The 12,125-nt window shown below is 37.3% G+C and overlaps 1 protein-coding gene across 13 annotated transcripts in view; it reads left to right on the forward strand.

The window, feature by feature from the left end:
- The window catches only part of DOCK10 (dedicator of cytokinesis 10), a 152,052-nt gene that overhangs the window by 69,576 nt on the left and 70,351 nt on the right, over window positions 1-12,125 (forward strand). For all 13 annotated transcript variants that reach the window (XM_083848558.1, XM_083848557.1, XM_083848550.1 and 10 more), the window contains exons 4-8: window positions 858-940; window positions 5,938-6,010; window positions 6,336-6,467; window positions 6,734-6,868; window positions 11,605-11,788. In XM_083848558.1, coding sequence (XP_083704684.1) covers window positions 858-940; window positions 5,938-6,010; window positions 6,336-6,467; window positions 6,734-6,868; window positions 11,605-11,788 — 607 coding nt within the window. The remainder of the gene's footprint in view (window positions 1-857; window positions 941-5,937; window positions 6,011-6,335; window positions 6,468-6,733; window positions 6,869-11,604; window positions 11,789-12,125) is intronic.

The following is a 12,125-nucleotide window of genomic DNA, read 5'->3' on the forward strand; positions in this document are numbered from 1 at the left end:
TAGTACAATATTGGGGAAAATTCTTCAGCATATGGTACGGTTAGCAATTTTCATTTTGCATTCTGTTGCTGAAAATTTTGGCATAGTGTCATTTGTCTTATTCTATATGTGTATGTTATCAATAAACACGTATCTCATGCCTCTTGTTGCACCTAACAGTGTCATGTTGTGTTTAACTGCATTGACAGAAGTTCTGTAGTGAGTAAGTCACAGTTGTTCTGATTTATTTGATAGCATAATAAAACCCTTCAGGTCTTTGTTCAGGTCTGATTCCCTTATTAAGGGAGATTTGTATGTTAAGGACAATTTCAGAAATGATACAAAACCAGCTAAAAGGTTATTTTTAGAAAATAAGAACTGCAAGGAAATGATGAGATGACTGAGCAAATTCAGTGTGAAGGGGAAAATGAGACCCTGGTGAGAAATAATAATCCTATTAATATATTCCTGAATGGCAAAATAATGAAGATCAGTCAGAACGAGAAGTAGAGGCCTAAACTGGGTACTGTCTTTTGAGGGGCTGGTGGTGTTTTTATTTAATGGTGTTAACAAAGTAGGATATTAATTCAGGGTGTTTACAACGTAGGGTATGAGAACCAGTAAAGGCTGTTGTTTTCAGCTCCCCCTCCTCCAGTCCTCCCCAGTCTTGTATGATTCAGAGCAGTTGATTTAAAAGGGAAATTGTGCTTCAAAATGTAGAAACATCTGATACTCACTTTCCTTCAAGCCAGGTCTAAAAGAGAAGGATATGTTCTTCTCTACCAAAAAGGACTCCCTCAGCTTTTCTTTTTTCTTTTCTAGACTTTTCTGAGTCTGAAAAATTATAGTAATTGTTGTTACTGTTGTTTTTTCTTTAGGCTTGTAAATATTACAATTCCCAGTGGCACGTTGTGAACTACAAGTATGAACAGTATTCAGAAGACTTTCGACACTTACCACAGTAAGATCTAGCATAAGTTCTTCTTTTTTTTTATTTTTTCCTCTTAGGTTTGTGTCATTTTGCTGAGCTGTGTCCATATTTGCACTTTCTATCGTCTCCTATGCTCTGCTTGTTTTACTGTATTTATAGTGGTTTGCATTTTTAAAAAGGGGAAGAAAAGGTCCTTTAGCAAAAGTTCAAGACTCTGCAGAATTCAGTAGTATCAACAAACGCTATTAGTGCTGATTCAAATCTTAAGAGTGTATTTGCGTATTCAAAGCACAGTTGATACAGGGAAGCTGGCTTAATGTTTTCCTTAATATCGCATAAATGTCACTCACCTTTAACTGGGATTAATTCTCCTTTTAGTTACCTGTCTGTCAGAAGAGTAAGATTTTGTTTAGGAGTTTATAGCTGCACAGTGCAGGAGATCTGGGTGCGATGTATACAGTGTGTGCAGGTACAGCACTTGGGATATAAGGCTGCAGACATGTGCAGGTGTCTGGGTAAGCGTACTTCACTTCTGTGCTAGGAGGCAGCACATTAAAATTGGTGTAAAGGTCCTGGGAGGAGAAGGAACAAGTTCTTTGATGTGCGTGAAGAAATTTAGGAGCTCATTCCTTCTTGAATGGGTTTCTGCCTTTATTCACATTTCTGGCAGGTTTATATCTGGTGCCCTGAGGACTCTTGAAGAGTAGTGAATGATCTCACTGATCGCCCAGACAAACAGTGTTATCACCTCCTTGCTTGGAATTTGAGGCATTAAAATCATGATACCGGATAAAAAAGGTGGTTACAGGCACTTAACACCAACCACAGGAACAGGTGCTTCAGATTTGGCTTGGATGCAAACCTGGTACTAGTTAAATCTATTGTGGCAGGAATAGATAAGCCGATTCCTATGGTCCCTTTAGATATGTTTTTCAGAGGGTTTTGTGCTCTAACCCTTCCCCAGACTTACATTCTCTCTTATACATTGGTATTTTCTCAAAGAGTGAACGCGGTAGTACAAAAAGCCATTAAAAGCAGTTTTGCTAATCAGTTATAAACATACCTTTTCTTATCTACCTAGTGCACTGATTGTTTTATAGAATTAAAGCATTTAGTGTTCAAGAAAAATGTTTGCAGTGCAGAAGTTTTCCATTTAACCTTAAGTATCTTCTGTCTTATAAAATACACATAAAATACACTAAAATAGACATGGTTGCCTTACTCTGCACAGAAGTACGTTTTAGCCATTTATGGACATCTCTTCGATGAAGGTTATTTTAAGATAATTAATATGATTGACTTTCATGAGTTCATGCTCTAGGGATGTGACGGTGTCTCAGATGGTACTTTTTCCCAGCTTGTGTAGAGGATGATAACTAGTAATCTTGTTTGTCTGGTATCAGAACACAGCACTTAGGAGCGGTTGGACTGCAGCACTGCTTGATGCTCCAGCAGCCAAGTAATAGCAGGAGCGCCCATGTTTTGTTTGCTGAAAGTTGCTTTGGCTTTGGGCTTAGCATACCTTCAACAAAGCTGGTTTGAAGTCCAGCACGTTTCATACCATTTCCATTATTACACAGCCTCCTAGATAGGAACAGAGCTCGATTTGCACATGCATGCTATGACATTCAGACTTTTAGATTAAATCTCCTCATTAAAAATGTGGCGGTTTGATACTTCCTTGTCATAGTAATTCTCTCTCTCTGATGATATCTCTGGATGCCCAATTTCCATAGTTTTTGGTTTTGTTTTGTTTGCACAATACTGTCCCACCATATCAGAAATCCAAGCATACCGTTGTATTAATTCTTTTTATAGGAAATCATCCTAATAGGGAAGGGGCTAAGTATTGTAGCTTTGCATCATGAGAAAAGAACGCCATTTATGGTGCCAGATCCAGTTGTGGCTAAAGGATTTCCATTCACTGAAGGTGTGCTGAACCTTCTCCGGTGGTTTTGAATTTTAGAAACACAAAGACTGGGACCCAGCAGCCTTCAGCAGTGCTGAAAGGAATTCACAACTGTTTGTACATTTGACATGCTGTGGTGTTTGACACAGTCATAGAAGATGTCAATTAATGGCTGCATAGGATAGCAAATTTTTATCAGATATCCAAGTTCTTTTCGAATATTGATCCTTTTTGATAGAGAAGTAGCTGCAATGTGATGCAGACCACCTGGAGCAGGCACAGGGGACTCAATGTGTCCGTGGTGGAGTTCCACTGAACTAGAGCTGTGACACTGGGGAAGAGCTCAACGACATGTGCACACTAACATGAACAAAATTTTAGCAATTGCTTTAGTTTTTCTCTGAGTGTGTTCCTCCTCTGAGGTTTTTCTCAGGTCTCTCTACCCCTTAAATTCCTCTCTGTGAGCTCTCACTACCTCTTTTTATACCATTTTTTATGCTTTGTGATGGTGTGTTCTGACTTCTTGAGCAAATGGAAGGGTGGAGGAAGAACTGGGCTTGCTTAGTTTGTGCGTTGTGGTGACAGTGTGTCTGGGAACAGAAATAGTCATTAGCAAAGTTTTTGCTGTCATTTAAAATGCGAAAACCTCTAACGCTTGGTAGGTATTTTAGGTCTGCTCCTTTCGAAGCCTGCATTTTTATATGGGTCTGAAGAGGCAGTAGGCAGAGGAAAAGAGGGAACACCAAGTCAACAGATTAATTCTTTACCATGTTTTATCTGCCTGCCCTAGAGAGATGAGCAGCATACCTGAAACAGTTCCAAGTTAGCAAAGGAGAAAACCTTATCCCATGGAGCATTACACGGTTTTGAATGTATGAGAGGCTCATGTGTGGTCAGTGAGGGAGCACTTCAGCAGGATGGCCAGTCATCCCGCCAGGTGTTTCTGTGGTGGTACTGCAGACTGAAATGTCCATACGATGGGGTTTTGCTAGTAGATGTAGGGGTAGCAAATTATAAATTATTGGCCCTTGGCATTGAGGCAGCCTATATGCATCCTTGAGAGTAATTTTCATAGGCAGAAATAAAAAGATTCATAATATTTTATTCAAGAAAAAAAGGAAACCTTTTTGCAAGACTTTTTTCTAATGATGCAAACTTCACTCTGCCTATCCCAAGCCACTGACACCATCTCAATTCTATGATCTGCCAGCTCTGCCACCAGATTGTCTGCCCTTTTATGTGTCTTATATAGCTCTTCTGAGAGGACAGCAGGATTTCCTTCTTTCTAAGAAACATGCCCTGTGCTCATGTTTGCAGAAGGTCTGAGGCTCAATGGGACAGGCTCGCTTTCCAACTGCGGGGCAGCAGAGCTGGGCAGAGTTGCAGTGTCACGGAGGCAGGGGACCGGACACCATAGCAATTCAGCTCCTCCTTCCCATGCTCTTTACTTCCCCTCCCCTGTAGCATCTGTTTGTTTGTTTGTTTGTTTGTTTGTTTTTTGGTTGTAGATTGCCCTACAAGCACTGCAGTACATTTATAGCTCTGAATCATGAATAAGCCAAAAGGGTTTTGGTCTAAAAATGCAAAGGCTTGAAAGGTGGTGGGCTTTTTTGTTTGTTTGCTTTGGTGGTGCTGTTTTTGTTTTGTTTTATAAAATGTGGGATTTGGTTTGAGGTTTTGGGGGTTGTCTTCATTTGGGTAGGAGAGAGTGCCTAAGATTTTTTTAACAGTTATCCTTGGTTGTATTGGAGAACCTGCCATGGAATTCCATGTCAAATATTCTGAATGTTAACACTTTTATAGATGTCAAAGGTATCAATAGATTGTAAAGGTTCCTTTTATGCAGTATATTAGTCAGTTGTTTACACTAAACACTGAAAATGGAACAAACTAAAACAGAATAAAGAGTCCTGTATTCTTTTGTATCCTGTGTGCATTTCATTATGCTGGCTTTTCTGAATACAATGGGATGCTGAAGTCGTGATAAAACTGATTTTGAAATGGGAAAAACAAAGAGGAGATGGGTATTGCTTTTTATTCTAATCTTCCTGATCATAACTTGTGTATGAATGAACAGAAAATGAAAAAGGGTCAGCTACCTCTTTTTTATTTATTTTTGAAAGTAACACTGCATGCTAGCATGGGCTAACATTTGCTAACTTTACAGAGGAAACTAGCTTACGAGCTTGTGGTTTCTGAACTTCTGTTTGAATTTGTTTCCACGTACAACACGGTTGTGTTGCTTTGTTCATGTTCTAAGTCTGGGTAAATGACAGTTCCGTAAAGGTTGGCCTTCTTAATAATGGTTTTTAGCATGGCAACTTTTGTAGGTTTCAATGTCATAAGTAAAAGTTTTCAAGATGAGATTTTAATCTTCAAGAATTTGAAAACAATGTTAATACTCTTCAGGCCACAGAAAAATCTATTTTTTCCACTTAAAAATATCTTTTATCATGTGCTTTTTTCTGGCTATTACTTAAGGTTTAATTCCACAATATACTAAGTACTTTGGGACAGTACAATTACTTATGTGTTTAAAAATAAGCAAGTGCTTAAGTGCTTTGCTCTTTCATATTCAGTTTTGTTTCATAGTCTGCATTATGGAGCTCTTAAATGGCACCACATCAAAAAGACATATATGTATTCTTAAAAATTACTGGAAGGCTATGCTCATTGTATTGAATAATAATGAAAAATCTTGAAATATTAAAGAAATGTAGAAACTTTTACCAAAGCATTGTAATGTTTTTGTTAGTTAGAAAAAGCTCCTAAGCAGTTCATTCTAATTAATTTGATAGCCTTAAATGGGATCACTCTCTGGGAATTGTTTAGGTTTTGTTGCCTGCTGTGGTGAAAGAGCAGAGAAAAGAATAAGAATTTTTATTATTATTTTTTTGAATCTTGTTTATGAAGCTGTTGCAATTTCATATCGCTGGAAAAAAAAAAGAGCTTAAGAAAAAAGGTGTTTTATGTACATATAGTGATTTTTAAAGGAATATAGAATCACGGCAGTAGGTGTTCTGAAGATGCCATGGGGACTCAGGATGGTGGCCTCTCTGAAATAGCAGGTAGATGATTGTATAAATAAGTAAATAAATATTTTTTTCTCTTTTCCTAGAAATGAATGTAGACCAGAGAAGCTGCCATCACATTCCTTTGAAATTGATCATGAAGATGTGGATAAGGATGAAGTATGTTTTCTATTTTTTTCTTTCAGCCAGGGAAGACTTATTTATTACTTTAACATCTTAAAATATAAAAATAAATGAAAAAAAAAAGATAATGGAGGGTCATTATCTCCTATAAAATATTTTATATTTTAAGTAACTTTGATGTTGGTGGAACAGCTTTGTCTCTTATGTCATCATGTACACAGCAGGCTTATTAATAAGTCTTATATTAAAAGGAATGTAAGGATGATTATTTGTTGTAAAGCAGATATTCACACATTACAGTTTTCTTTCGTCTTAATTCAAAAAGCAAGTGAATGCAATATTAATCACGTCTTTCATCTAGGATACAACTTCCCACTCATCTTCAAAAGGTGGTGGTGGAGGAGGAGGAGGACTAGCAGCAGGAGTTTTCAAGTCTGGATGGCTTTATAAAGGGAATTTTAACAGCACTGTAAACAATAGCATTACTGTTCGGGTAAGGGAACAGCATTATTCTTTCTTTATTCCATCTTGATTTATATCCCCCATAGAGACTTTTTTTTTTGTCATTTACATGTTTATATCTCAGATTAGGCTTCATTACATTGCTGTAAATGTTACTAAAGTAATGTTGCAATTGTCTGCAAAATAGTGCAATTGAAATGTGAGTAGGAATTGCTTATTATTTAAACCCTGTGAATAAAGTACCAGTGAAAACAATTTGCAGTACAGCAATTCTCATTCTTTTTTTTTCTACTTCAGTCATTCAAAAAGCGCTACTTCCAGCTGACACAGTTGTCGGATAACTCATATATTATGAATTTTTACAAAGATGAAAAAATATCAAAGGAGCCAAAGGGATGTATTTTCTTGGATTCTTGTACAGGAGTCGTACAGGTAAGCCTTGTTTTATTTCATTGTATTTTTTTGGTGTCAGATAAGTAAGAATTACTAGAGGCACATGGAAGAATGCGTACATGGATGGGATAGTGATCTTGTTAGCAGATGCATGAAATGAAAACACCATTAGTTTTGCTTTTTTAATTGGTTGAAGTGGTCAAACTGACAGATTACAAGAACCTCAGATGAATTATGATAACAGGTCATATATATGTTCTTTGCCAATGGCACACATGAGGAAAATATTAAAATATTAAAAGTTTATTTTCACTGAAATTATTTTCTTAGCTGCCAGATTTTATGTTATGCTTACTAAGACCATGCTTGTTTATTGTGGGTTAAAGAGACTGAAGTTACAGAGCTTCATTTGTTACAAGTTGTAAATTAATTCTGTATCCTGAGTTCCAAAGTGTTTAGATTATTCAATAGACTCCTTGAAGATCATCATTTCTGGAGGCGATAGAGAGTCCTAGAAACAACAGATATGACAGAGCCTTATTGGTTGTTGTAGCTTTGAAAAATAAATAGCCAGAAATGTCTTTTTTTTTTTTCCTGAAATTGAGTTCTCAGTGTTTTTTCCCTCTAGCTGCTTTTCCTTTATTTCTATTAATGTATTTCTCTTTTTTTTTTCCGTATTAAACAAGATGTTATCTTAAATAACATGTTACTCTGTTCATCTAGCCCCACGTGTCACTACATAAGGAAATTCTTTTTTTAGCTATACTTTGTTCTTTACTTGTTAACCAGTAAAGTTTGGTAAAAACGCCAGTACTGACTGAATTGAGGGTTGCTTTGAAAGAAACCTTTCAGCTAATGCAAGGGAAGACCCCTAATAAACATAAGCTTTTCCTAGTTGGAAAGCTTCTCCTTCCCCCTAAATGGGCCCTTTGAAGCAAGAGAAATAATCAGTAAAGGTAGTTCACTCTGGGAACAAATACTTGCTGACAACTCCCGCAGATCCCTTTTCCTGTGTCCAGGAAAAGTACCAGGCTCCGTAAGGAATGGCAGCTTATCCTGCATAGTTTAAAGGGTATTTCTTTTTTCAAGCAGGTGTAGGAGAGGACAGAGGTAAATTCGCGGAAAGACAATGATGTCTGCCTCTGTCAGTCTGCTGGCTTGAAAGACCCTAACAAGTAGACTGGAAGTGTGGCAGAAGGAGATGCTTATACAGAAATCCTGTTCAGAAATGCCTGAAGTCTGCAGTGCATGCTTATGTTAGAGTATAGGCTTTGTGTGTTTGGGATGATGGTCTCTGTGTAGGAGAGGTCCTCTGTGCAGTTAGAGAAATACTGGTACTCCTGTAAAGAAGTTCCTGCTGTTAATTGACTCTCAGTTGTACAGTTAATTGTGGCTCAGAGGGTGTTTATTTAGCTGCTGTCAGTTTTGGACAGGAACTAACGTCCTTGATCTTGTGTGTTGGTATTGCCCAGTCGTTTATAAAATAGGACAAAAAATAGGAGAAAATAGGAAAAAATAGGAGGAAAAAATGACTGCTTACTTTTGTTTGCTGGTGGTGTGTGTTTTCCTTTAAGATAGTTGTCAGCCAGAACCCTAATTAAGCCCTGGATGTCCCGGTAGTGTGGTTTAGTGTGGTTTTAGATATAGATTAAGTACTGTCTGGGGGGTGGGGGTAGGGGTGAAATGTCTTGACTGCAAGATTTTCAGACTTTTTAACTGAGCTATGACCAAAAAATATATATATTTGAAATAATCCTCCTGAACTTTGACAGCTGCCTTCTAAATCTACAGAATACCTGCAAATTGTCCACAACACCTCTTGCCTACCACCAGCCACTTGTTTTGTTATTATTCTTGATTGACATTCAAAATGAGATGCATAAATTTATGAGCTGCCTTCACTAGTCATAAGTGATCCTTAGCCAAGGCGATAATGGTGCAAGTATCATCAGCATCAAAATCTCTCTGTTACCAAAAATGTGATGAACTTAGAGTCATAAGGCCGAAAAACAAAACCTTGCTTAGAATTGTCATAAACAGGAAGTTGTCGTAAACATAGAATCTGGAAAAGAGATGGATAAATCTGAAGGTTTGGAGGAACTATGATGTGAAATCTCTGATTTTATGAGTTTTACACCGCTATAAATCATTTAACTCAACAAGAATAACTTTGAGCTCCTGTTTGATAGAGGTTGAGTACCTAGACTGCAGTAAGAATCCTGGAGAAACCATCTCCAGATGAAATGCAAAACACCTTCAAAACACTTCTGTTATTTTGAAAGAATGACCCTGCAGGCATTAAACTTAGCCAGATGTTTCATTTATAGCTCATCCGTAGTTTCTTATTGAATCTTGTATTGTTTCCTTCTGGAAGAAATTTTAAACTTGAAATTAAGTGTTGAAGATTACAAGTCAACCTCAAGGTCCACACTCCATATGGAAGGACTTACAGAGAAGAAAAATGAGAAATGACGTTTCCCCACCTCAATCCCCAACCCCCTTTAGCTGATGAGGAAAGAAAAATAGTTGGCTTTAGATTTGAAACAAAGACTTTGCTGTAGATCTCATCTGCTTGCCAGAAGTCTGAAGTGCAGATGGAAAAGTGGATATTGAAGTTTTCCTGCCCTAATGTTCTTAAGATTCAGCATGCAAGATGTATTGCTCTCTTAGATAATGTCTGATAGTGTTACAGTACCTGATTTAAAGATCTTGGCCATGTCTGCAAGGGGAAGTACATAATTCAGACAAGAAGTGCATTCATCACAATGCTCTTTGTACACTTTCTGAAGATAAATTGAAAAGTAGCGTTTTTCTTTATGGATTGTGCATAAATTCATATACGTGATCCCCTTATACAGATAAAGTTATCTTAAAAGTTTTGAATGGGCACTGGACTAGGATTTTTGGCGTAGTTTTCTTCCACGTCCAATTTTTGTTCAAGCCCTTGTGATTTATTAGCAAAAATTGATTTCAGTAAAAGTTTAGTTATTGTTTATATTAATTTGAGGTAATTGCAGTGAGCGGAAGATTAGAGTGATTTCACTGTGATCAAAAACAGTATCAGACACCCAAGAATGAACTGCTGCAAAACCCAACCCTATTCTCTCCCTGTGTAGGCTGAACTAAAATTTGTATACCTCAAAGAATAGTTACCTCAATAAAGTGCATGAGGGAAAATGATTTCTTACCAAGAGAATTTTCAGTAGCAGAATTAAAAAATAGCACACGCGTGCATGTACATATACTCCTGAGTTGGCTTGAAAAGCCCAGATTTGACTGATTCCATTGACCCAAGTAACTCCAAAAATTTAGTCTTCCTGATTCCTGAGCTGGGTCATGAGGTGTAGTATAAGGACTGGAGCAAGTGATTAACAACAGGTTGGGCAGGAATCTTCTAAATCATCTCTGCCACTGGAAAAAAAGAGTGTTCATGGAACTTTATTCTCAGTATCCAGTGTTCTCCTTCACTGCTCATCAGCCTTAGATGAGGCACAAAGGAAGATACCGCTATGATCTCACCAGCTGGCTCAGGAGGTGTTCTTAGTAACTTGTTGATACAGGACTGCAGTTGTGTGTATTGAGAAGTAGTTACGGTATGTAGAACTACAGGGCACCGTTGTTTTATTTAAGACTGTGAATTAAGAAAAACTAAAACTAAGTGAAATAAGTGAAATGTCCAGTTATGGGCTGGATGAATCGGTTTTCATCTGTGTCACTTCAAGGTTAGATGTGTCAGTAATGCCCTAATCGTAGATGATGGCAATTTTCTGCAATATTGAATGTAAAATAGTGGCACTGATGTTCATAGACAGTAGTTGTGAAAATTAGGTTATGTACTGGGAGGAGGACATATCAGTGCTTGTTTCAGATTTAAACAAGGGGGAGAGACAATTGATGCAGCTGTCTCGATAAGACTAAGAGATAGAAGCCTCACTGATTTGATAAATTTGAGGAATGAAGGATATTATATTGGAAAATTGCACCATTTAATTTTATTGCGCTATTTCAGTAACTAAGCGCCTGTAAATTCTCATGACAGAAAATGATGGATTAACCGTCTACAGCAGGTACAATCTGGTGATACAGAACAGAATAAATCTGTTGCCAATACAATGGGCATTGATTCTTATTCTATACTTGATAAGGATAGAATTGCAATGTCCGGACAACAGTATTTTCACCTTTGGCCTCCTGCAAGGAATTGTTGAAAATGCCATAGCTGTTTGTAAAATCATTTTAATGCCTTAAAGTGTCAGTGCCTAACGGAAGCACCCATGGGAATATTTTCCTGTGGAAGATTTCATCCTATTTAAATCTTCTGGAGAGATTTACCGTTTACTTTCTATTCCAAGTTTAACTGATAATATCCAAAAGCTCTTTCAGAAAAATACAAAAATAATAAAATTATACTCAATATCTTTTTGAGTGTCTGGTGCTCTGGTAACTTATAGGAGACTTGGCTTTAGAAGGGTTTTGTGTAGGCGACTTTGAGTCACGTAGCAATGCTGTCCTTTCCCCATCAGAGGTCTCTTCCTATTCCATCTAGGAGGTACTCCCTACTAAATGGGTTTTAGATACACAGATTAAAACTAAATTGATGTAAATGTTTGTTAATATCACAGTACTTGAATTTTCTTTAAAGCCAGTTAATTTTGCTTTATTTATTTATTTATTTATTGAGGCATAGTTGTATAGAAGTCCATCTTATGGATACCTTTTTTTGGTACCTTTTTATAGTTATGGTGTTTATTTTTCTTTTCCTTTTGTTCCAACAGAATAACAGGCTTAGGAAACACGCCTTTGAGCTGAAAATGAATGACCTCACATACTTTGTGCTGGCAGCTGAAAACGAGCAGGATATGGATGACTGGATTTTCACTCTCAACAAAATCCTGCAAATAAATCCAGAGGGGACCATTCAGGAGAGGAAAAGTGCAGACCTCACTGATCTGAAACTTGGTAAGAGTAAATAATCTTGCATTGTTTTTTAAATCAAATGCAAAAGAAATGAACCTTCAGATATCACTATTGAATCATTTTAACTGCCTTAGTCTCTCATGGATTCTAATCCATTAGTACCTATTGATTTCTAATGAAGCAGCACCAGTCTTTTGGCAATCCCTGAACAATGTCAGCTAACTACCCACAGATCATTTTCAAAAGGCTGTGGGAGGGAGGTAAGCTGCTCCCCATAAAGTCAGCAGGAACAACATGGCTCTGCTTTGCTTATACAGCTCTTTTTCAAGAATAGTCTTCTCTGTCGATGATCTTGCTGGTACTTTATGTTTTACCATCT

Source organism: Anser anser, assembly GCF_964211835.1.
Source record: "Anser anser genome assembly, chromosome: 9".
Lineage (NCBI taxonomy): Eukaryota > Metazoa > Chordata > Aves > Anseriformes > Anatidae > Anser > Anser anser.